Source organism: Aspergillus caelatus (assembly GCF_009193585.1).
Source record: "Aspergillus caelatus strain CBS 763.97 unplaced genomic scaffold BDV27scaffold_179, whole genome shotgun sequence".
Classification (NCBI taxonomy): domain Eukaryota; kingdom Fungi; phylum Ascomycota; class Eurotiomycetes; order Eurotiales; family Aspergillaceae; genus Aspergillus; species Aspergillus caelatus.
In genome coordinates, this window is record NW_022475442.1 from 1 (window position 1) to 22,712 (window position 22,712).

General features: G+C 48.9%; 9 protein-coding genes across 9 annotated transcripts; 2 read left to right on the forward strand and 7 right to left on the reverse strand.

Moving 5' to 3' along the window:
* Nucleotides 1–185: 185 nt before the first annotated feature.
* BDV27DRAFT_133254 (uncharacterized protein) lies at nucleotides 186–808 on the reverse strand. Its single transcript, XM_032068048.1, has one exon. The coding sequence runs from the start codon at nucleotides 638–640 to the stop codon at nucleotides 242–244; it is 399 nt and encodes a 132-aa protein (XP_031924356.1). The 5' UTR covers nucleotides 641–808; the 3' UTR covers nucleotides 186–241.
* A 446-nt stretch (nucleotides 809–1,254) lies between these two features.
* On the reverse strand, nucleotides 1,255–3,332 carry BDV27DRAFT_133256 (MFS transporter). The gene is made up of 3 exons (XM_032068049.1): nucleotides 2,733–3,332; nucleotides 2,219–2,675; nucleotides 1,255–2,163 (listed from the first exon to the last, which is right to left on the reverse strand). The coding sequence occupies exons 1-3, from the start codon at nucleotides 2,948–2,950 to the stop codon at nucleotides 1,339–1,341; spliced, it is 1,500 nt and encodes a 499-aa protein (XP_031924357.1). The 5' UTR covers nucleotides 2,951–3,332; the 3' UTR covers nucleotides 1,255–1,338.
* A 1,235-nt stretch (nucleotides 3,333–4,567) lies between these two features.
* Nucleotides 4,568–5,011, reverse strand: BDV27DRAFT_160845 (RICIN domain-containing protein; the record flags this gene model as incomplete). Its single annotated transcript, XM_032073113.1, has 1 exon — nucleotides 4,568–5,011. One exon carries the CDS (start codon nucleotides 5,009–5,011, stop codon nucleotides 4,568–4,570), a length of 444 nt encoding a protein of 147 aa, XP_031924358.1.
* Nucleotides 5,012–6,049: 1,038 nt separating this feature from the next.
* On the reverse strand, nucleotides 6,050–7,274 carry BDV27DRAFT_133263 (class I SAM-dependent methyltransferase). The gene is made up of 3 exons (XM_032068050.1): nucleotides 6,973–7,274; nucleotides 6,382–6,927; nucleotides 6,050–6,333 (listed from the first exon to the last, which is right to left on the reverse strand). The coding sequence occupies exons 1-3, from the start codon at nucleotides 7,163–7,165 to the stop codon at nucleotides 6,206–6,208; spliced, it is 867 nt and encodes a 288-aa protein (XP_031924359.1). The 5' UTR covers nucleotides 7,166–7,274; the 3' UTR covers nucleotides 6,050–6,205.
* A 143-nt stretch (nucleotides 7,275–7,417) lies between these two features.
* BDV27DRAFT_167020 (uncharacterized protein) lies at nucleotides 7,418–9,274 on the forward strand. Its single transcript, XM_032074355.1, has one exon. It carries the CDS (start codon nucleotides 7,639–7,641, stop codon nucleotides 9,061–9,063), a length of 1,425 nt encoding a protein of 474 aa, XP_031924360.1. The 5' UTR covers nucleotides 7,418–7,638; the 3' UTR covers nucleotides 9,064–9,274.
* A 606-nt stretch (nucleotides 9,275–9,880) lies between these two features.
* On the reverse strand, nucleotides 9,881–12,201 carry BDV27DRAFT_167022 (HET domain-containing protein; the record flags this gene model as incomplete). Its single annotated transcript, XM_032074356.1, has 10 exons — nucleotides 11,863–12,201; nucleotides 11,583–11,832; nucleotides 11,397–11,531; nucleotides 11,150–11,357; nucleotides 10,684–11,116; nucleotides 10,629–10,650; nucleotides 10,377–10,598; nucleotides 10,244–10,343; nucleotides 10,184–10,210; nucleotides 9,881–10,146 (listed from the first exon to the last, which is right to left on the reverse strand). Exons 1-10 carry the CDS (start codon nucleotides 12,165–12,167, stop codon nucleotides 9,881–9,883), a joined length of 1,968 nt encoding a protein of 655 aa, XP_031924361.1. The 5' UTR covers nucleotides 12,168–12,201.
* A 599-nt stretch (nucleotides 12,202–12,800) lies between these two features.
* On the reverse strand, nucleotides 12,801–14,563 carry BDV27DRAFT_167024 (AMP-binding enzyme domain protein; the record flags this gene model as incomplete). The annotated part of the gene is made up of 2 exons (XM_032074357.1): nucleotides 12,801–14,267; nucleotides 14,324–14,563. The coding sequence occupies 2 exons, from the start codon at nucleotides 14,561–14,563 to the stop codon at nucleotides 12,801–12,803; spliced, it is 1,707 nt and encodes a 568-aa protein (XP_031924362.1).
* Nucleotides 14,564–16,967: 2,404 nt separating this feature from the next.
* Nucleotides 16,968–19,544, reverse strand: BDV27DRAFT_29616 (Zn(II)2Cys6 transcription factor domain-containing protein). The gene is made up of 3 exons (XM_032076252.1): nucleotides 19,063–19,544; nucleotides 17,661–18,970; nucleotides 16,968–17,598 (listed from the first exon to the last, which is right to left on the reverse strand). The coding sequence occupies exons 1-3, from the start codon at nucleotides 19,241–19,243 to the stop codon at nucleotides 17,158–17,160; spliced, it is 1,932 nt and encodes a 643-aa protein (XP_031924363.1). The 5' UTR covers nucleotides 19,244–19,544; the 3' UTR covers nucleotides 16,968–17,157.
* A 544-nt stretch (nucleotides 19,545–20,088) lies between these two features.
* Nucleotides 20,089–21,000, forward strand: BDV27DRAFT_133267 (uncharacterized protein). Its single transcript, XM_032068051.1, has one exon. It carries the CDS (start codon nucleotides 20,315–20,317, stop codon nucleotides 20,579–20,581), a length of 267 nt encoding a protein of 88 aa, XP_031924364.1. The 5' UTR covers nucleotides 20,089–20,314; the 3' UTR covers nucleotides 20,582–21,000.
* Nucleotides 21,001–22,712: the final 1,712 nt, after the last annotated feature.

Below are 22,712 nucleotides of genomic sequence, written 5' to 3' on the forward strand. Positions count from 1 at the left end.
AAAAAAAAAAAAAAAAAAAACGGAAACAAACCATAGGGACCTCGAAATCAGCAGGTGTGATGCACGAATACAAATGCGGCTGCTCAGACTTCGCCGTCTGCACTGCCACGGCCCAGTTCTCCATGAAATAGGTACATCTACATATGACGACCTCTGGCGCTGCGTCCTTCAAGATCGTCTCAGCGATATGGTTTGTCATGATTTCCCCCTAGTCGCATCTTTAGTTACTTCCCTTTCTTTGTCACAAATGAACTGAAAAGAAACCCACAGTCCCCGACTCATGCTCAGCTCCCATACTAGAAAGCAGAACCAGACGCTTAACAGATCCCGATTTCTGAATGGCTAGGCGCGTATTCTCCGATGCTGTCCTTGCACAAGCCAGAATGTCCGAACCATCGTATCGCGGAGGGGTGATTGCCAGAACGGCGTCGACGCCGGTGAGATCCAGGCTCGTTGCGTCGCTTACATCGCCCTTGACTGCTTGGAAATGAGGGTTGGAAAGGAACTCTTCCGATACTCGAGCGAGATCCCTGTATACGCCTTTCACGCTGATAGGTTTGGTGGTTTGGGTGGAGTTGAGTAGGGCGCGGATTGCCGCCTGGCCTGTTTTGGGTGAAGCGGGGACTACGGCGATGAGCATTTTGCTTGTGGAGTGTGTACACGATTGTTGTATAAGTTAGTTGATTCGTTATCAGACTTAGCCTAGAGGGGAGAATATTAAAGGTGATATGGTATGATCTAAAATTCTAAACTGCAGTAGAGTCATCGCCTGCCTCGTATTTGAAGTTCGAACTGCGGGGCAGGTCACAGTCTCCTTGGTTATGATGAAACTTTATTGATTCAGACGTACTTCGGATTATTGTTATTTCGACTTCGCATTAGTGATGTAAAATGTAACAATATCTGGTTAGCTGAAGCCATATTCCCTGGTAGACAGGGTTTGAGGAAGCCAAACAAGTTTACCACACCCTTTTCCATTTCTGACGACATGGATCAGTCTTCTCAGTAACCCTCGACCGCAAGGAAAAGTGAGGCTGATCATAAATCGGTAGCTGGGTCGTATGATCTGACGGATGGCTCGATCCTCCACGTACTAAGTAGTATATGAGATTGCGTGGAATCTTGGAAGTCTCTATAGAACCAGACGTTCCGCTTTCGTTCATATGTCAACTCCTGACGCAAACCCTATCTGAAGAAGGCTAGCGACCGAAAGGAAAAAAAAAAAAAAAAAAGAAAAAGAAAAAGAAAAGGAAATGATATTATGAACAACAAGAACGCCGAACACTCTATTACATGTATATGAGAACTTTTGAAACCCGAAAAGGCCATGAATGCACATCATAAAGCAATTTGAAACCGAGGATGAGTCCGAATAAACTCTCCGTATTTCCAAAACAGCAACGGGCAGGCACACATCGCGAGCGCAATAAATGCTAACAATGAGTTCCCCCATCCCAGACCCAGCGCCTCATACATGGATGGACCAGCCAGCGGGAGCACAGCGCCGATTAACGAACGCAGCACCGTGGCAGCAGCCGTGACAGACGCGGCATGCCTCAAGTACGAATCCACCAAGTACGTATTCGACGCCATAAACACGACCATAAGGCCGATCGCAAAGACGCCCGTTCCGAGAATTGGCACAATCCAGTGAGTATGGGCCTGTGCCGACCAGCCGTACCAAAACAAGCCGGCTGGAATTGCCCAACTTCCGAATAGCATGGGGGGAAGACGCGATTCCGGTTTGAAACAGCCGCGTGCGGTGTGACTAACAGCGATACGGTTGGAAACCACACCACAGATCCCCAGACCCATAATACTTCCGATCCCGAAGCCCAGGTAGGCGAGGCCGGCCAGACCAGATGAGAAGCCGTAGGTGTTTCTGAAGATCGGGGTCAAAGTGGTGAACATCAAGTATAGGTACCCGTACGTGACAGCCGCGAACAGGGAAAGCAGGAATACAATCGGCGAACGGAAGAGAAGTTTCATAGGTCGTGCCAGCGCGGTTATGAATAGCTCTTTGGTAATCTTGGTGTCGCCACGGGCCGAGCGAAGATTGGGGTTGCCGGTCTCTTTGCGCAGTCGCTCAGTCTTACGTCGTAGAAGCACTGGGGCATACGATTCACGATAGGATAACAGACACCCGATCGTCATGACACCGGTCTAGATTATCAGCATCACACTCTATCAGTAAGTGACAGACAGTAGAGCTACCTACCGCGATCGCAAGCACCCAAAACACCCATCGCCAGCCCACTGATTCGGCTAGGAACCCACCTGCAATGGGTCCAACAACGGGTCCCAAGATAGGCCCTAGAGCCCAGATCGCCATAATACCAGCTCTCTTTTCCACTGGCACCATGTCGGCGACCGTCCCGGAGCCGATAGTGATGGGACAAACGCCAGCGATACCTGCGAATAAACGGAACACAATCAATTGAGGCAAGGTTTGTGCCACTGCACAAGCAATGGTGAACACCAGGAAGATCACATTGCAAGCGTGGTATAGCGGAACACGGCCATATATCTCTGACAGGGGCGCGATGAGGAAGGGCCCTAGCATGTAGCCCAAGATGTAGACGGAAACAACAAATGATCCCAACATTTGGTCGGTGGTGTGGAAGTCGCGCATGACATATTGGACGCCTGGGGCGAACATGGACGATGCTAGAGGGCTATTCTCCGTCAGCTCTAATCCCCTGTCCTTATCACTTTGCTTTATATGCACTCACCTGACAAAAGTATTGAATGCCATGAATACTAACTGCCGCGCCTTCTTCGGAGTCGACCAGTTAAAGGGGTTCTCGGGGTCGTCGGGTCCATCCCAGTCGACCACAGTCATATCATCCTCTTTCGGCACATTTTCAAAGTCGTTGTACCCTTCTGAGCTTCTGTTTGACTCCTCCGCCTTGCCCCCCTTCTCAAGAACACTGGGTGTAGGCTCTGTCATGAGGCTTGGATCCAGGTTTTTTTTACCCGACGGCTGGCCGTAGTAGAGGGTTACACGGCAAGTGCATATTGCTAAGGGCGCCGAAACGGAGGATCAGCCGCTTATATACGGGGCTTTGGGCACAATGCATGGTAGTTTCCCTGCTCTAAATCGTATTGACCCTGGTCCTTAAAAAGAAATCTAAAGACCCAGGTATCTAATCGGCCACCAATCACATCGCCGAGCTAGCTGAGCCAAGGCGTCGGGCTAATGCTTTGCCCACTTGGTGTAAGACTGGAGGACGCCTCCATTGTGAATTCGTCCTGGTGTGACCAGACTATGCAGAATTATGCTCATCTGACTCCCCCTTTTATCCCAGAATTATGTAGCTTATGCTCCAAATTTCGGCAAGTGGGCCTTACCCCATGGCATCGGATAAAAGTTTTTCTGTTCTGCTGGTCTTCGTATCGCGTATCCTCCTTATTCTCCTGCCCCTTTCGGACAGTCGATGTGAGGGTACTATTTCTAAAGCCCTAACACGGAGACCTCCGAACTGGCTAGGGGATTTCACTTCATAATAAAAAAGACAGCTATTAATTCAAATGTATATCGCAAAGTTCTACTTTGATGAGCATTACCACCGTTCTCTCGCCTAATCATTTTCGATTCCTGAGAGTATTGATTTACACGACTATGCTAAACAACGATATCCCAGTCTGTGCTCCCTGCAAACCGTTGCGTCCAGGCCTGAGGACCTCGACACTTTACCGCGTTAATCAAATCTTTCTCACTTGCATATCTTGTGTCAACGGTGGGTTTGCAAGCGTCCTCTCCTGATGTCATATGCACACCCTACGACAACCAATTCGTATCAGATTTTGGGGGAGATAATACCTAGTTCACGTGGCTGCTCAGCAAGAGCAATATAAATTGTATTCATTTCCTGAGGCACAGAGGTACTTTCTCGAACTTTGCGGAGCTGACCGACAAACGTCGAGCCATTATTGTCGCTATGTGTATTCAAACGCTAGCTGCATTCGGATAATGGGTGACCTTACAAGCAAGGAAAACTGACCAACTATAAGAAAAGATCGCAAGGGTGAAGCGAAATATATGACGTCTGCTTGGGAATACGACTACGGAAGTTAGACAAGTCTTTGTTTTCGCTGCAGTTGCATCAGGATTCTGTCATTCCATAACTCTCGGCTTATATATATACCGTCGAAAATATAAAAAAACGAAGAAGTGATGGAGATCCTAAGAACCACAGGTTACTACCTATTGCCTGCTAGATAGCATGGATCCCTACATAGCGCGAACTATATAGCACAGGTTTAGCATGACAAATTAATTTACTTAGATCGAAGTGATAAATGTCTCTAGCACTGTGTCCCGAAATTCACGGTCAATGTCTTTGTCCACAGACCCAATTTCTCGGGTTACTGGTTCCCAGTAAACTACCGTCCCTTGGACATTGTTCCAGTTGACCCCATCGGCCAGAGTCTACCGTCACATATGTCAAGTGGCCACCAGACAGCAACCGGCCGTACCACCTATCTGGCAGTCATTGAGATGACAAAACGGTTAAGTTCTGGTTTGTTGAATTAGAATCTGGCTATAAAATTATAAAGGAATAGGCTAGAACTCACACTCAGTAGGCCGAGTCAGCGTGAACACGGTCTTCTCACCAGCCGGCACATCCAGAACCAAATGAATCGTCTTATCGGACGACTCAGCAACGAACAAGACCCCTGACTCATCCGCAATCTGGTATAAGTCCGTACCCCGCTTAATTGGCTCGAAAATCTGAGGGTTGGGGGACGTGGTGCAGGGAGTTCCGCTGTCGTCGCAGTTGAGGTAATCTCCTGAACCTTGGTTTTGGATAACGACGGTGTCGGGGCCGACGGTGCTGAAGCCCCAAATCTGGTCATTTGCGCCATCGGCTGGGCCGAAGATCACCTGGCTATTATTTGCAGTCAAGGCATTGCCGCTTTCTGTGACGACGTAGTTTCCTGTTGCGGATTGGGTGAGTGCTTGGCCACCTAGGGCAATCAGAGCGACGATAGAGAAGGAGAACTGCATAGCGGTGGATTCGGGAGGGTAAAGAAGAATGGTGGTTGAAATTAGATAATGATTAGGCAAAGAAACGGTTTTATTTTCTAATTGACGCAGATGGATCGAGGAAGGAGAACAATATCTGCCACAGAGATCCTCATGTAATTTATAGATTTCTTCCTGATATAAAACCCATGGCTCTACTAGGGTGCCGGCGAATCATTTGTGTGATAGTGGAATCTAGGGGTTGTGCATTTTTGTATTGGAATGATTGGATGCAAATAAACTAAATGCCGATCTGTTTAAATTTATCACTTACACGAGAGCTCAGCTGAGAATCGATACTGCAGATTTACTTGAAGAGAGTTCGATAGTGATGAGATAGTCCGTATTATTGCTTTTTTCCAAGTTACTCACTGCACAGACTAGTAGGTAGGCGCAGCTAAAGTGACAACTCATAAAAGTCATGTCATTTGAAATATTTCCTCGCACTCCAACACCATTCCTCCACCATTTTCCATTCCAGAATGCCGGGCGACAGCTGAACTGGGTGAGTGGACCTGGGAATAATAAATACGAGTAGCTACCAGTAACTTGGGGTCCAACTAAATTCAGCTCGGGCTTTTCCATAGGGGCACTGTGTTCAGCGCTGTCAAAATCTGTCCTATTAATCCAACTGCACCTCGCTTATCCCCATCTAGGTCCTGGTTACCTCAGTTTCGCTTTCACATTCCGAGCGAATATCATGTCAAGGGCGACCACTTGGCTGCAGACGTACACTTTGGTTTGAGAGAAAAGAAACTAGTAACATAATTGTCGGGTTAAGCTTTGCAATGCTTGATGCCAACCGGCTAAGCATAAGAGTTAGCGGCATTAAGCATGCTACTCAATCAATCCGAGCTTGGTGATATCTTCTCTCCTTTCTATCGACTTTTCAAGCATATTCTCGGTAAACAGAAGGGGCTTACGGAGTACATTCAAAGCCATCTTAGTGGGGTACTTTGGTGCACCGCGCGCGGCAAGACATTCGAGTACGTATCTCTCACTTCGGACGTAAATGGTCGGCTTGGCATCTCGGAGATGGATGGTTATTGTGCCATATCTTAACATTTCGCGCACCTCGTGAATTCATGCAATCGGAGATAATTTGTACATTGAATAAAAGTCTTTTTGACCGTTCTTTTTCTTCCTTGTTTTTCCTTCCACCCTTCCTGGATATAGCTACGCCTTCCGACCAGACACCATACGCATTTCCGGTACGTAGCCCTTTTCTTTCATCTCCACCACCAGCCGGTCCAGAAAAGCGAAATATTCTTCTGGAGTCTTCGCGACGCCCGGAATCCCCTCGTCTACTCCGGTTAGCGTATATTCGTGCAAAATGCGAAAGGAAATCATACCTCCCATCAGCCTCGCCAAATGACGGAAGCTTTCTACCCACAGCTCTGCCGATGTGTCGCGGTTGGCAGGGTCTTTGACCTTAGCACCATATGGTAGAGGGTATCGGACTGTCATCACGTCTTTGAACCCAAGCTTTCTTAGCAGCGGCTCTAGTTTATCGGCGAGATGGATGTCCATGCCGTTACCCTCCGTCGCCCATACTTGCACCAACCCCAGTAGACGCTGTTGGGGATGAGTGTCCCAGTACTCTGGGCGGAGCCATTGGCACTCGACAAATTGGATAGTGCCACCGGGTTTTAATAACGCTTGCAAATTTCGTACAACTTGAGGCCACTCCTCCTTTTTCAGAGCCCATACTAGCAACCTCTGATGAATAATATCAAAAGAGCCTTCCCAGTTCCAGTCCGACGGGAAAGGCTGTCGTATGTCGTGGTAGCGAAAGTCAATATCTACGCTGTTGTTGAATAAATGGGACGCAATATCCACGCCATGGAGCTCCCAGGAATGTTCCGGATATCGCTTTGCCATGTCGTGCAACCAGATCCCTACATTGTTCAGCCTAGTCCATGATTTACAAGCTGGCTACGTACCATCCGCACACCCACTATCGAGGATACGTAGTGGGCACCCTGCTGGCGGTGGCAGAGTGAAGCCAAAATAGGTCTGATCCGAGGCGGCTGCAAAATGGCGATGCTGACGTTGGAGACGATCCGCCTCGGTGACATGGTGAGGCAAAAGATAACTGCCTTCCGTGCCCGTGAAAACCTCCGTCTGGGTGCTCATGATTTAAAAATAGGATTATATTTTTTTATTTCTTTATGATGTTAGGATCTGACCACTCTGTTGGAATCAACAGAAGGCATGCCATGTTTTACTAATGATACGGGGGAGGGGTTTCTGGTGAAAAACGTGACTTGGCTTACGCTACGGAGCTTTAGTGCATTTTATGAATTTCGGGTGGGCGATGCTCCCTCTTTAAATAGTAGTAAATTATAATCTCTCGGAGATCTGTGGTCATACCCACCTTTCTCCGGGAGATCATATTCAACTATCCTCCGCGGCCCTGGAATTGAACCACCTCGGAATACTTCACTTGTATGTCAGTTTGGCCATGCCCGAAGACCAGCAAACTCGCTCCGCGCTCATATTAGAATGGCCTGGTCTCCCCAGAGCGGCCTCTGTGCCGCTCTCACCTCTCTATGTCGAGAATTTTTTTTTTTTTCCCTACCGTTCGAACTGTACTGCATCTATGATCGATGACCATCAGGATGGCGAATACGTCCCTCTCTGAGGCCTCGATGTATAGTTGCGGGCCTCCAGGAATTTGTCAACCGGGTTCAGCTATAACACCTCCCGACCGCCGACATGGCTCACCAACAGGCTGGTCAATCCCCGCAGGAGTATATACGGCCCGCGAGCTGGTCCGACGCTTCGCGCCCTTGCTAGATACCGTTGTGCATCATCTTGGCCCTGATCCGCCAAATGCAAAGCCGGCACGCATCGTCCTGCTAGACAACGTGGCCGCCAATCTATCCACGGACATGCGAGAGTCTTCACTACCCTTGTACGATCTCTCAGACATCAGCCGCCGCGAGATTAGAGACCAAGCCCGTCGAATAGGTCAGGTACTTGTCCAGTGGGCACGCGAGTACGGCGATGAACCATATGACCCGGACCTATACCTACGCGGTCCCGGCGATGGCCATCTTCTCCTCCCGTCCAGTCTAACATTGATGTATGCCCGTTGCACCCGGCCACATCATATGCAACTTCTCAATGAATACATGCGTCAGATGGTAGTTCTACGCGACGCGCTGCTTCCCTTCCAGAACTTTTACGCGGTGCCGATCCCGGTAGATGGCCGGGCTCGCGGCATCCGTCACCTCGAAGCACCACGGGAAAGGTTTCTCACCACCGTATTCGCCGGACACATCACCCAGGCCTCTGTCGTGTCCTTAGCTCGGGCAGTGCTCGCCCCAGACCTTCCCGTCACAATGACGGGCGGCTACGGCTTTCAGTATACGCATGGTCTGATCCTCCCTGCCATCCTTGCAGGCGGGGTGGTGCCATATCACTTGTTGCGATATGTGCCCTCTAAAATGGATTCTGCAGCAATGGAGGTTCTCTTCGACTACCATTTCCCTGATTATCATGAGGCACCACGCGGAGACATACCAGCAGGGCCGCCGACGATATTAACCCGCTACCCAATTGACCTTCCGAATCAAAAAGAGGAGCTCCAGACAGCAGGCATAGGGCTTCAAGCAGGGTCCTCGACGTCGGCCGTTAGGGGCCTCGAGCTGCGTCTGGAGTTCAAAAACGGCGACACAGCAAGAGTAGATGTCGGGCAAATCGCCCGTGGACTGCGACACTCGTACGAGGCCCTCGAAGAAACACGCGACAGTACGACAAATCATACCGTTTTCCTGCACTCGGCGTCCGAGATCCTTATCCAGCCTGGATGGGGACTGAGTACATCCGACACGGCTGGGTTCCATGTCATACCAGTCGACGATCCGACCATTGCCTTGGCTCTGTTGGGGAAGTTGTACCCTCGGAACGTGATCCTCCTGCCGAATGATGAGCAACTAGGACAAACAGATGATGTCGGGGAGGACTCGGAAGCGAAGTTCGTCATCTGGGGAGGGTTTAAGAGGGGAGGACTTAAGGGTGTGTTTTAGGATGCATGACATCTTTTCCTTTACACTGTCTTTTATCCTCTTCATCCTCTTCGCATCTTCCCTCTTTGTCTTTTTCTCTCCACCTGTCATTTTACATTTATTTAGTGGCGTGCCTTACTTTTCTTGCATGTCCAGACTCTCTACCAACATTGATACCAATCATACATGGTCTAGAACCATATTATAGAATAAAACGAACACATATTATGATATCATAATCCACCTGTACGTAGCTTACCCACCATATTGCTCACTACTGAGCCAAGCCCAAAGCCAAATCCTTTACATAATCACCAATAGTAGACCCAATCCAGTCCCATAACACAGCAAACGACAAACAAAAGCCCATAAGATAAACGTATAACCCATAGCAATAGTGAATCCGGACCGGAAATGGAAGTGCGGCTTTTGCCCCCAATCACGGTGTGTTGTCGAAGAAGAGATCCTGTCCAGTATTCCTTTGTATATCGCGGAGTTGATTGGGCTTTCATACAGAAGGGTTTCTTGAGAGGAAGGGTAATCGAGAACGAGGGAAATTGAAGAGAAGATAGAGTTTACGGGTATGACCCGGAGGAAGGTAATAGAATACCATGGAGTATTTGTTGATGTTCTATAGCAGTTTGGCCCTTCTAGTCTTCACCGGGGTTAGGAGAGCTTTGACGCAGAGACTAGTAGAGAAGAATCAGTCGGCCAACAATGATCGACGGGCCGAAGACAAACGTCTGCAGCTCACCCTAATAAAGGTGTCCTATAAACGGAGTCTGTGTTTTTTTGCTGCAGGGTTTCACCCTTATTTGGATTTCGGTATGCTCTTTTGTCAATATTGGAAGAGAAGTGACAGGTTTTCAACTGTGCAATCCGTAGCCACTGCGTTGATCACATCAATGGATATTGGGAGGTTGTATCCTAGATAGTCCACAAGAAGTTGTAGGTTTTCAGGCTCGTCATTCTTAGCCGCTTCCTTGATAACATCTTTAGTGATTGGTAGACTCTCTCGATAGTGGCGAATAAGTAATTTCAAAGTTTTCCCCTTATTGCATGCCGACGCCGCTGCCTTGACCACATCTTCGGTAATTGGTAAGACTCTCTCCTCGATGTCCGATCAGTAATCCCATGATACTATGTCCATATGTTCTGTTTGCTGCCGCTACCTTAACAACACTTTCAGTAATTGGTAGACATTTTCCTTGATGTCGGATCAGTAGTCTGATAACCATAATTCCAGCTAGGGCACCGTTTGCCGCTGCTGTCTTGACCACATCCTCAGTAATTGGTAGACTCTCTCCTCGGTGTTGGATCAGCAATGACATAACAAGATATCCAGCTTCTCCAGGATTTGCTGCCGCTGCCTTAACCACATCTTCAGTGATTGGTAGACTAGGCTGATACTTAATAAGTAATGTTATGATATTATGTCCATTTTCGTGGTAGTTTGCTGCCGCTGCCTTGGCCACATCTTCAGAAAATTGGAAGTTTTCTGTCCATTGAACAACCATGCGTTCCAATGCTGAATTTTCAACCGTTCCTTTACTCTGCTCTATTAATTTTGAGGCAATGTTGCTCACTGTGAGCGACATGTTGAATAGCCTTGTTTCCGCCTCGTAAGGGTATTCTTGGTACTCCGGTGCTATATTCGTGAGTTCTACCGTACCTTGCAGCGCAATATTACTTTCTGCACCAGCCCGAGGTATCCTCCAAGTAAGGATAATATCGTAGACGAATCCACTTATAGAATGCCATTCCTGTGGTTTGAAGTCGAAAATAGTTCTGTCGTGTGGGGGGGTGATTGCAGCTACGACCGTCTCGAAATGGTCTTTGCATAGTCTGATAATACTTGGCCTCGAAGAGCCTTCTAGCAGGCAGATAATATCTGCCTTCTGGACTAATCCTTCAGGAGCTCTGGGGATCCATTGATCTATCCAGTTTAATTCATCGCCCACCCAATCAGCGGTGTGATTCAAAACGATGTTGACATACCCCTGGTAGCATCCAGAAGCTCTCGCTTCAACAGACTTAATATAACCCAATATCCATCCTTTGCCTTTTATCACTGCTATATCCCTATCAGGCCATGTTTGCACCAAACACTTCCCTCCAAAAAGGTAAGTAGTGACCTGCTTATGGACATCATTCCAAGGGAGGGCATAGTTTGGTTTTAAAGCAGGTATTTGTGGGTCATCAGCGCTCAAGCCCAGCAATGCATACACTTTATCATGTTGCAGGGTGGCATTGTGGTGTTGGTACATATCAATCAGTTCCCCTATAGAGAGGGTTCCACGCGAATCAGGCCGGTACTTTGGCCGGAGAATTGCATCTCTCATTATGTGGATGACTGGGTGGATATGGCTCAGTGAACGAGGAGAAAGGGCCTTTAATCTGCTGAAGCCTTTACAGAACATATAACCATTCATCTCGACATGACCACACATGATAGAGATACATCTTGCAACGCCAACCTCCTGAAGCACCTAGTTGTACTTGTTAATAATATACGTAGAGAGTTTGAAAGGTTCTCGTACCCATATACGGCGAAACCAATTCCGCTGTAGCAGCATCTCACATGCATCACGATCGATCATCATGTTTGGGGCAGTGGGGGATTCATCATTGGAGGATCCATAATCTACACTGTCTCCTGCTAGACGGCGAATAATTTCAAATGCTTCGTCGCTATTGTTCCTAGCCTCCCCAAGCCAGACAATGACACAACTGGCTTGTGCATAGATTGTCCGCATAAGTGGGATCTGTTTCTGCTTTTCATCATCATCGCTCTGATTAATACAAATAGCATCAATTCACAGCGTTCGCTCAAATTGGTGATTCCTCAGATGTAAGAGTGCAGCATAGAGGTTCCGTGTAACAAAGAATATACAGTTATTCAAGATGATTGACTCAGGTTTTGTGTCACGGCTCTCTTCGCCGTCATACCATACATAAGAAAGCGCCTCGTAAAGGTGACGTCTGCCGTCGGTATCTGACAAATCGTAATCGATGAGCTCGCCCCGAATTTGAGCGTTGCTTTCTTTATGAGGTAAGAGACGAAGCATGCGGGTCGTATCAGACTCCGGTGGAAGCTTTGAATACGTGAAAGAGGCCATAGCCATAGTCGTAGAGGATGTTATAGGCCTGAAAGGCAATCAATTTCTCCGTTGAATTGCATTACTTTTTTCAAGAAGGAGTATGTGGCACTAAGTCTTCTTTTCAAGCGCATACCAGGCGATGCGGAGATAATCTCGTAGTTATGATCCTCGCAGCCTCGACCGGGGCGGTGTTGACTAGAGTGGGTAGGATCGACAACTCTACTGATGTGGCCAGCTTTCATAGGCTGAGGGGTCACTCCCTCTCTTGAAAGATCTACTCCGTATGGATAGTGCATTGAAGTAGCACAGTTCAACCGGTCCTTTCCTAATTGGGAGGTCATATATGATAAAAAATGTTCTTCCGACAATGATCCAAGCTGGCCTGATCCGCTCACAGCAAACGCTCAGTCCGTAGATACCAGATACCTGAGATACAAAATATCTAGGTCTTAATTTAAGATATTATTGGGAAGGAAAAGTTGGTAAATGAAATGGTCTATTCATAATTCATGTCTTTAACGTACTGGTATCATGACGGACATGTCTAAATAACAACACAATGCGAAGAAGAGAGGAATTCTAGTCTATATGCCAACCAACGCCGTCGCAGAACGAGATAAAAGCAAGCAGAAAAGAAACAGTTTTCAGCAACACCATTCAAACCATTCGCATAGCCGAGATGGCAGACATAGTAGGTAGTAAGCACGAAGGAACAACTGACATCTTCGACATTTTCGGCATCTTAGGCGGAGCCATCGACTTCAGAGCTCTTCGATTGATTTTGAAACCAGTTGTAGGGTAGCTCGAGATACAGTGGGCGCCACCAGTCAAGCGACGCAGGCCGGTAAGTTTAGCCTGGGCATAGCGTTCGATATCGCGGGTGACTTGGGCCGTCCTGCTGCGGTACTCAGGTTTGGGGATGACAAAGGCTGTCGGCTCGTCAACTTGGGTCTCGGTGTTGCGGACTCCAACGACAACCACGCTTGAAACGGCGGGGTGTTCAAACAAGATCGCTTCGATCTCGGCGGCAGACACGTGAGATCCGTAACCCTCACCGACCTTCAGGAGCTCCTTGATGCGGTCCACGATGTAGACATTGCAGCTTTGGTCGAGGTATCCGTAGTCACCGGTGTGGAACCAGCCTTCGGAGTCGAAATCGCGGTTTGCTACTTCGTTGTCTTTGTACCCCTTGAACCGGGCGATGGCGTTGCGTACCAGGATCTCGCCCTCTTCGCCGTAGCCGCACTCGCGCCCCGTCTCGACGTTGATCACCTTTGCTTGGATGCCGTTGACTAATGTGCCGCTGGAACCCGGCTGTTTGGAGCACTCATCTACTTGCATGGCCAGGAGCATGGTCTCGGAGGTAGCCCACTCGAGGGTGAGATGCACGCCACCGAATTGGCGCGAGACAGTGCGGCGAAGGTTCTCGTGCATGGGCGCACCGGCAGTCAAAAGCCACTTGACGCTCGAGACGTCGATATGACGAAGATCAGCACGGGCAAGACGGGCAGCGATGGGGGGCGTGATGAATAGGAAAGTGATGTTGTGACGGGAAACGACATCGACCGTGGTTTCGTCAAGAGTGTGTTGCATAAGCACGACCGGGATACCAAGGAGAATGTTTAGGCCCATGTGAAGCTTTGCGTTGATGAAGAAACCCAGCGAGAGGGGAGAGACCCATACATCCCGGTCCGGATCCGTATCGGCGGGAATCGTCCCCACTGTGGCCTCCATAGTGGCAATATAGTGGGCGTGGCTGGTGAGGACGGACTTCATCGTTCCTGTTGAACCGCTGGTCCGGTTGATGAAAGCATTGTGCTGATCGACTTCTTGTGGGGTCTTCAATTCAAAGATGTGGGCCTCGGGGTTTCCCAAGGGGAGGAGGGAGTCAACGCATGGCCAGTTTTGGTCATTGGCATCTAGGGTCATCACTGAGATACAACCAGCCAGCATGGATGCAACCTCGGTCAGCCGGAGCAGCTCTGAATCTGTGATTACCAGTTTGGCTTTCGCTTGTTCAAGACGAGCAGCCACGTCGGTTTCAGACATCTCCTTCTGTACTGGGATCGGGGCAACCACAGCACCGGCTGCGAGAATGCCGTAGTAGGCAATGGGGTATTGGATCTAGTTATGACTATGAGTATATAACCATCACTTCAGTAGCTCGGTGTATTACATACCTTGTCCTTAGCAAGGATAGCGACGACATCATTCGGCTCGATATCATAGTATTCGCGAATCGCATCGGCGAATTGCCTGCTCTTCTGCTCCAGCGCTCCGAACGTCAAGGTCTCATCGGAGCCATCGACGCGATACAAGACCCGATCGGTGGAATAATTCCTCCGACCATGATGGAATATATAGTTGAAGGCGTCGCACGAAGGGACGGGGGGAAGAGGCAGCTTGGAGTTGAAAATCATTTTGAAGGATATAAAGATATGGGGATGAAACTTGCTTCAACCAACACTCAGCTCATACAAACAATATGATTTTAATCGCTTTCTAGTGATGATTGCAAAGCTGAAGCTGCTGTTGATGACCCTAAACCCTCGAAACTCGCGAAGTTATATACCATCGACAATCCCATTTCACACTTCTCTCTCTACCATCCAACTCCATCCGTGACCATCGACCACCGCCCCCGTCCTCCCATCTCACCATGCAACTAAGCCTCTCGACGGTAGTTACACTGCATCCCAAGACCTGTAGCCGCATAACACACGCGGCAAGTGCAGACCGATCCAGGAAAGTCCGAGCATAAGCCGAGCTGATTGGCCCCCATTTGCGATGAGGATCCACGACATGCGATTTCTTGGGCCTAGATCTCTAGATCGCATCGGAGATTAATGTCAGTACAAGGTGCAAAAACGTGTTTCCCCCGGTCATGCCGGGGTTAGGCGTCCCCTGCACCGCCTCAGATCTTCAGAGCGTATCTGGGCTGGGACACATGGCTGCTGCCTCGTGGCTCACTGCTTCGATGGTTATTTGTTGCTTAAACGCGCTCCCACGTGTCCATTGTTCTTTGTGCGACCGTAGTCGCGTCTAATTGCTATAGCCGCTGGAGTTATATCTAGTGGTACTATATCAACCTCTTACATTGACCACACAGTCGTAGGATGCTAAGCGACAACGGCGACGATAACACTAGTGACGCAAAGTTCACGTATACAACAAGCGCTTACCTTCGGCCGACCGTAAAGATGAATTCTATCTATTGCCATAATTAGGATATCTTCATCTCATACTTACAACATAAACCTACGCACAGATGTTCAAACTCAGGCCGAGACACAGATAAAATTAAACGAACCAGAAAACTCGAATTGACTTTGGCAGACCAAGCCTAAGACACGTCCTACATGCGTCCGAACCGGTACATGGTTTGGTAGCGATGATCATCACTGAGCACGCAAGGACAACTCATCAACCTAAGCAGGGGTTAAGTGGGGGTGAGAAGCGAACAGTGCACAGACGGAACCCTCGTAATGCCATGTATAGATGCGGTCAAAGCGATGTGCATAGTTGAAACATCCACTAGCGCGTAGCTCATGTAGATACGATGTAGTATTCAACCATGTGGTCAGAGAATCAGGGGCGTTGAGGGCGCTAGCTTGAGGCTAGTTTGACAGGGTTTCGGGCGTTGGAGGCGTCCATGCAGGACATCCGTCTCCGTTGCGCTGGGTTGCAGAACAACCCCCCGGCCCTAGTTAACGTCGGAGTTTATGTCCTACGTACATCAACGGTTCGTGGGCCTGCTAAAGGGGCGGAAAATAAGACTCTTGCCAATCGTCATTTCCCACGTGTGGATTAGTTTGGGGTTGTCATGCTGGTCATATCCTTGTAAAACATGTGGAAGAACAGCCATGCTACATTTCCCTGCACCTATACTTGCTCGCTATATTATTCAATTCGAACATTATAGGTAGGTACTATAGGGAGATAACGCACTTCGTCTACTACGCTGTGCGATCCGGCTTAACCTTGTAGAGGCTGACAAGTGTAGCATGCAAGGTCGGAAATATGACATAGACCGGTATATATATATATATATATTTCCGAGTTGATACGAGCATGCTACATATCCTACTACGTCAAGAAAACCGTCTCACAAAGATATAGTTAGCTGTATGCTACTGACGGATATCACACCAATCTTTTGTATCTAGATATATTCCAGTTATAGAAGTAGAAGCACCATATACCAGTCCTGGATCTCACGGTTAGACTTTACATCTGACAATGTGTATTCAAATTTAAGTCCTTCTTACAATCCCGTCAGCATCTTGGTCATCTAGTATGTAATAATTACTCCATGCATTAGCAGCTACGAGCCATGCTGACAACGGGAAATGTGGACAAGGCAGGTGACGGTCAGAGGCCTAGGATCCAGATCCCAGGATGGCAGCCGCAGATCGCAACCGTCGCTACCAATATCACTTGGTGCTTCTGGTAGCGGGATAATAAAGGATCCATGTGTCCAAAATAATTCTAACATTTTTCTTGTTCAGACAAGTCTGAATTGGATGAGTCCATGGGCGTTTCGATGTAATTAGAGAAGATTGCTAGGTCCAATGTTCAAGTAAAGGAAGGACTAACAAGGTCTAGGGAAGAGTGGACTAAGTGTCCCTCCCGTCTTTACCTCGACCATCCCCCTCGGAAAAGCTCGTCCCTTTGACCAACAATGTCCGTGGCCAATAGATGCTGTCTATACCAAAGATAAACCACACCAAATCACTCCGACACACGTGGTGACCACAAGAGTCCGAGTTGACCCACGGCGGCAGGTTTACTGACAGATAGGCCGGACAATTGAAGGAGCGGAAAAATCATAGTACGTATTGTTTCAAATCTAGCTAATACTATGGTAGCAGATGTATAATCTCTCATTATGGAAATTGCGTATCAACAACCCGCTCCTCCAATCATCATCGATCTGTGCACAGATGAAATCGTATATATCCATGGTGCAAAATTCGAGAGAACAAAAGAAAAACTAGTAGATTGTGGCCGTAAATCATAAATCACCAAGTGAATCGCTCTTCGGGGCGACCTTAGCACATGCGAAAATCAGTCGAGTAATGGGCAGCAACGTAGCAGCATCCAAGGTCCCTGCCTTGTCTTGCTCTAACAACTCGTGCAATGTTCGGGGTGCAGGAGGGCTGTTGGCTTGCCGCCGCGTCGCGTGCTCACGGGCCATCGCCCACTCCTCTTCGTCGCAACAGCGCCACATATGCTCTGTAGCTGGGAGAGGGAGCTGGAGAACGATGTCATCGCCGAGGGGTTCAAAGTAATGTTCGTTGAGTAAACGGGCTTTTGCCCCGAGAATATTTATCATGTTTACAAAAAAGAAGTTCCGACGGAGAGATTCAGCATATTTCCACCGGTTCCAATCATTCTCGTCCTGATGGTGGGTCAAGAGCTTTTCCTGATGCATCTTATACAGCCGACGAGCCATCTGTGATTGGTTAGCATAATGGCCCCGAGTAAGGGATGGAGGAGCATATATAAAGTGCTTACCTTGAGTAAAAAGGAACTGTGCAATTCAGCTGCTCGCTCATTTTCCTCGCGGCGCTTGTCGTTGATCTCCTTTGGGATTTGAGGCCGGACAATGGCTGCGGGTAGGAAATTATCTCCAAAGAGGCCTAGAATCTGGTACAGGCAGACGGCGTGGACTGCAGCCAGACATGTTTCAGGGGTGTCGACATGTTTGTGGAAGTTGCGAACCAGCTTGTCTCGTTCTTCGTTAATCATGCGATCTACAAATCCATAGCTCGACTCAACTGAGCTCGCATGTGCCGATACACAGGCCAAGGCGATCCCCATGGGTTCGGCCATGCCACCCATCGAGCAACGGTATAGACGATGATGCACAAAGGGCGACCAGAACTCTCGCTCGAGGATCATACCCGGATATTCGCGGAACACAGAGAACAAGTCTCGGTAGGTTTCATCGTATTCTCGCATCGCAAAGGGACCGACCTTTGGGACAAAATGGTAGCCAAGGGTCAACCGCGGAGAATGGTCACCGCGGAGAAGTCCCTGTGTAGGATCGTTCTCCTCCCCACGAGAGGACCCATCCCGATAGTGGCTGTCTGAGGAAGAGGATGATAGTGATGGAACATTGTAAGGAGAGTTGGAGTGGTAGGTATTCGCTGTCAATGCTCCTGGCTGGGGAGCCTCTAACGGTCCCACTGGCTTGGAGATTTCATGGAGGGGCAAGAAGTACGATGATCCTGCGTTGCTTGATTCATCCATGGCGGCGGCGAAGGTATTTCCGACAGACATGGGATCAGTCAGCGGTGTGAAGTCGTCACCCCAAGGCAGGGAGCCTCCGGGGCTAAACAGAGACCCGTCCAACGCTCGCACCATAGAGTCCATATTCGTGGTTCCGAATGGATTCCACCCTGTTGCGGACATTGGGTCGAAGTGGGTGGGTGTGGTATTGCATTGTTGGCTGGTCGCGGGCAGCGGATGAGTGCCATTTGTGCCCGAAGGGGGTACGTCGTCCAACGCCATGGCTGAGGAAGTATCCGTAACCACATTCCGGCCCATGGTATTATGGGAATGTGTCGATTGACCAGATCTAGATGAAGCGACCGAGGCGGATGACGTAGGAGGAGTGTCTTGAGGATCAGCGATCCGAGGAGGCAAGGATGTCGGGGGATAGTGGCATGCTGTCCCCATTTGGACGCAACGAGCGCACGCGGGTCGAGTCATGGAGCAACGTAACTTCTTCTGCGCGCATGTTTCGCAGGATTTGCGTTTCGATAAACGTTCTTGGCCGGCTGTCTTGATGCACCGTCGTCGGTGTCGGTCGCGGAGGTCGCCTGTGTGCCGTTAGTTATGTCCATTGGAAATACAGACAACGCAATGTCTCTGCAGTTTTCTATGCGTTATATGTTCTAGAAGGGCTGCGTACGTCGACTGTAAGTCTTGTTGCAAATACCGCACCTAAAATCCCCAGACTGCGGTCCCACGCCATTGTCCGCTATCTGGGACGTGGTTGCTGGTCCTTCTGGACTAGAGATGGCTGACATTGTTTCCTCCACTGAATGCATTGAAATCTTAAAATTCATACGATCCTCTTCTATGGCCACCATCGAGGGTCCTTGCGTGGCAAGCAACTGTACATGTGCGCGAATAGCGCAACTGGTCTGGGCAGCGGGGAGAGAGGGGAGTATGAGACCAAATGCCAAGCAGTTCGACAGAGGTATGAATTACCGTTGGAGTAGACCGGGAAAAGGTCAAGGCCTCAGAAGGAAGCGAAATTTGGGGAAGAAACAAAGAAACAAAGGAAGTCTAATAGAAAAAACACGAGGGAGCGCGGGGATAAGTATGAGCAGCGAAGAAGATAGTTCGGAATCTAACCTTGAGCAGTACAGTTTAATCAGTCAGGCTTTTCTTTTGGCATGGCCTGTTTGACCCCAATCCTGGTTTGGGATTCCAATCCTTCTCTTGGGCTGACCATAAGCTAACCATGAATTATATTATTCTGCACGCCGCAAGACGATCTATCAGGTTAATTTCCTCTTTGTCGTCTTACGAATTTTAATCCGTCATTTATTATGTTTTTCTTTTTTACCGAGTTTAGACTTTCAGGTGCCCCTCTTGACTTTTGGCGGCGTTTTATGATATGGCGGCTGATGCTCGCTAACGGACAATCTACTCGCTTGGCTCGAATCCTCGGCGTTGCAGGATGGGAGATCACGATAAACGAGGACTTTAATTATACCCCTTATCGGTGAGGACCAGTATCTCGCGAGATGAAAGTGTCGGGACGCCCTTTTCTTAACTTTTCTTTTGATGTTTTTTTCCCAGTTGGAACTCTAATGCATCGTCCATCAAGCTGGCAGCAAGAGTAAGCGAGGTTGCAAACCCACTGCGACATCCCTGCACATGCTGAACCAGAGTCGTATCAGTCTAGACAAAAGTAGGAGAAGGCCAGGACGAACTAATACCACCGGGGGGGCAAGGGGCTGGAAGAATGAGAGGACCGCTATTCGCTGGTTAATCTTCTCTCGCTCACCTGTCGAAATGCACGGCCATTAGCGCCGGGGCTAAACGACGATAATTTAGCAGCTCGGCAAGCGTTATCTTTTCTCCCGCTGGACGTTAACAAGGAGGCAGCTTCTGGTCTCAGTGTACCTCCGGTCAGGTTGATCCTGGTGGGGATGCTATTATCCTCGTACTTCGCCCTACTGTCTATCTTTCTTCCTATGCAATCGAGTTCCCGGGGTTATGTGATTCTTTGTTTTCGACCCATAATGAGTAAACTGTTACCTCGGGTTAGGGCCGGGAATCCGAACCAACCCAAAACGGGACGCCCCGTGCTATACGGCAATCGCCGCGGTACGCTTTCAACTCTTCTTCTCAAGCATAATATGTCCCGCCGATGCATTTTAGGAACGGGATCAGTGCGGGAGCACATCGGGGAGTGATCATTCGTGGATGTACACGGGCAGAGCGACGTGCGGATTGACCCGTCCGTTGATCCAACCGCAGCAGATGAAACCCTAAGACCTAAAGTAGCAGATACTGGAGTACACCAAGTGGGACGCTCCAACCAGTGGATCCAGCAACCAAATGCGATCCACACCTCGGACAATACACTTAGGCCGCCAGATACAAGTTGAGACAGGTTGTTCTATTTCAAGTACGCAGTACTTATGTGTCCGTCCGGCCGAAAAACCACAGGCAACCAGAACCAAGCGATACGAGGAGTGTCAGAGACTCGTCACTCCTCATGGTATACCCGTATGATAGGCTGATCCTCAGGTGCGACAGCAAGCAAGGATGAATTAGCCATGGGTTGCAGGAATGTACGTATGAGATCAAAACCGTCAACGTTAGCGTCAAGGCCGCATGGCCGGACCCAAACGCTGTGTCTATGGCGGAATTAAATTTTAAAATTTCTCTCGCTTGGCATCTTCTCTTGCCCCCTTTTTATTTTATTGTGTCTTATTCTTGCCCGTGCAATTTGAGAAGCTGTTGATGCCAACCAGTCCCTGAGTTTAGGGACTAGCGATTTGGACAGCGTGGCGTGAACACACGTGAGGAAGAGGCCCAAGAGCGTAATGAAGATGCCGATACTGACTGAACTCGTCGCTGCATAATTCCTCGTCCAGAATAGCTCCGCTATGAAGCCCCATTTCTCTGCAGATGAGAAACTCGGAGCGATCTGGCAGGCTAAATTGCTTGGAAGGCTCGACATTCATTGCCAAGAACTGGGTAAGCGGCGGTACCGTCCAATGCATCTATCGTTATCCCACCCTATATGCCTAGCCCTACATGGCCAATGAGGATCGACATCATTTTCCGAAAATAGTCATTGCTGGTCCATAGCGCCGCCTGTCGGTGTCATGCCGAACAACCATGTTGAACAACCGGTCCATAATACGTCCACTTGAATTGATGCGCCACAGGACTGGAGCCAATCCAACACAAGGGACATACGGAGTAGGAGCCTCATGGGTCATTAGTGGATAAGAACCTGGCGGACTAGCCCGCACAAGGTGGGACTGACGAGATGAAGCTGACGTCTAGAATGTATTGACATTTTACTCCCATCACTGTCTGGTGGACGTGGATACGATCGTCAGCCCGTTCCCAGCGATAAGGCAATACTCGCATTCAACGCACGTGTCTGCCCCTCCCTCACGTTATCGAGAACAAGAGCATCTCATCAGCTGGCTTCAATTCGTATTTCAGCACTCTAGTATGCATGAGAGTCTCCGTGGGGTTCTCCATATCCCCGAATAGAAACCGCGAGCTCATACATATGTCTTCATGAAGACGGGTTATTGCCAAGCAAGATCGTCAATCCAGGAAGGAATGCTTGCCAATATAGTTGCGAATTCTCAAGTGCTTAGCACATAGTTACACTTCTCCCATCTTCAAATGCCAAAAGGGCGATGACGGCTCTTACAGTCGACGTTGTGGGTTTATTCGTGAGCCCGTTAGAGGCACTGGGATGGTCCTCGGAGTTGCTCTCAAGACCAAATTGGTCCGATCTATACTTGACCGTATCTAGAAAGATCGGCACTCTTTAGAGAAACAGAGCCAACTGAAAGATCGTACTTTCTATCGGGGGGGTAACAAGTGTCATGTCAGCTCAAACAAGATCTGGGTTGTGGGGGAGATGAAAACCACGGGGCCGGCACTTTCACAAGCACCGATGGGGCTCAAGGATGGTCAAATTTGTTACACGACCTGGAAACCATCTCTCAGGGTATGCATAGATAGTGAAGTACAACAATCCATTGAGTCCGATCGTAGATATACGAAGCAGATTGTCTACGCTGCTGATCAGGTGTATACCAAGCAATGCGGTTGGCCTGGGATGGCGTCGATATACGCCACATGGCATCAAGCACAAATCAAGCCCCAGGTGATTACCTTACTGGCATTGAAAAACATCCTCAAGAACATAAAAGTACCCTCGGCTTAAAGGTTAGCGAAGTTAGCGCAATTACATCGGGCTACTTGGTGTCTTGGCTGCACTGGCCGTTGCCGGGGATTTTAATGCGAGGCCCTTGATAATGCCTCCTATATTGGGAATATATTGTTGCA

What these genes read in the sequence shown, in the direction of transcription:
- BDV27DRAFT_133254 (XM_032068048.1), bottom strand. Translation starts at nt 640, where the DNA reads ATGCTCATCGCCGTAGTCCCCGCTTCACCCAAAACAGGCCAGGCGGCA.
- BDV27DRAFT_133256 (XM_032068049.1), bottom strand. Translation starts at nt 2,950, where the DNA reads ATGACAGAGCCTACACCCAGTGTTCTTGAGAAGGGGGGCAAGGCGGAG. An exon ending in GCATTCAATACTTTTGTCAG is followed by an intron (nt 2,676 to 2,732) that starts GTGAGTGCATAT and finishes GACGGAGAATAG; the next exon opens with CCCTCTAGCATCGTCCATGT. An exon ending in TTTGGGTGCTTGCGATCGCG is followed by an intron (nt 2,164 to 2,218) that starts GTAGGTAGCTCT and finishes CTGATAATCTAG; the next exon opens with ACCGGTGTCATGACGATCGG.
- BDV27DRAFT_133263 (XM_032068050.1), bottom strand. Translation starts at nt 7,165, where the DNA reads ATGAGCACCCAGACGGAGGTTTTCACGGGCACGGAAGGCAGTTATCTT. An exon ending in CGATAGTGGGTGTGCGGATG is followed by an intron (nt 6,928 to 6,972) that starts GTACGTAGCCAG and finishes TGAACAATGTAG; the next exon opens with GGATCTGGTTGCACGACATG. An exon ending in TTTGGCGAGGCTGATGGGAG is followed by an intron (nt 6,334 to 6,381) that starts GTATGATTTCCT and finishes TAACCGGAGTAG; the next exon opens with ACGAGGGGATTCCGGGCGTC.
- BDV27DRAFT_167020 (XM_032074355.1), top strand. Translation starts at nt 7,639, where the DNA reads ATGACCATCAGGATGGCGAATACGTCCCTCTCTGAGGCCTCGATGTAT.
- BDV27DRAFT_29616 (XM_032076252.1), bottom strand. Translation starts at nt 19,243, where the DNA reads ATGGTGGCCATAGAAGAGGATCGTATGAATTTTAAGATTTCAATGCAT. An exon ending in CAACAAGACTTACAGTCGAC is followed by an intron (nt 18,971 to 19,062) that starts GTACGCAGCCCT and finishes AACGGCACACAG; the next exon opens with GCGACCTCCGCGACCGACAC. An exon ending in ACAGTTCCTTTTTACTCAAG is followed by an intron (nt 17,599 to 17,660) that starts GTAAGCACTTTA and finishes AACCAATCACAG; the next exon opens with ATGGCTCGTCGGCTGTATAA.
- BDV27DRAFT_133267 (XM_032068051.1), top strand. Translation starts at nt 20,315, where the DNA reads ATGCTATTATCCTCGTACTTCGCCCTACTGTCTATCTTTCTTCCTATG.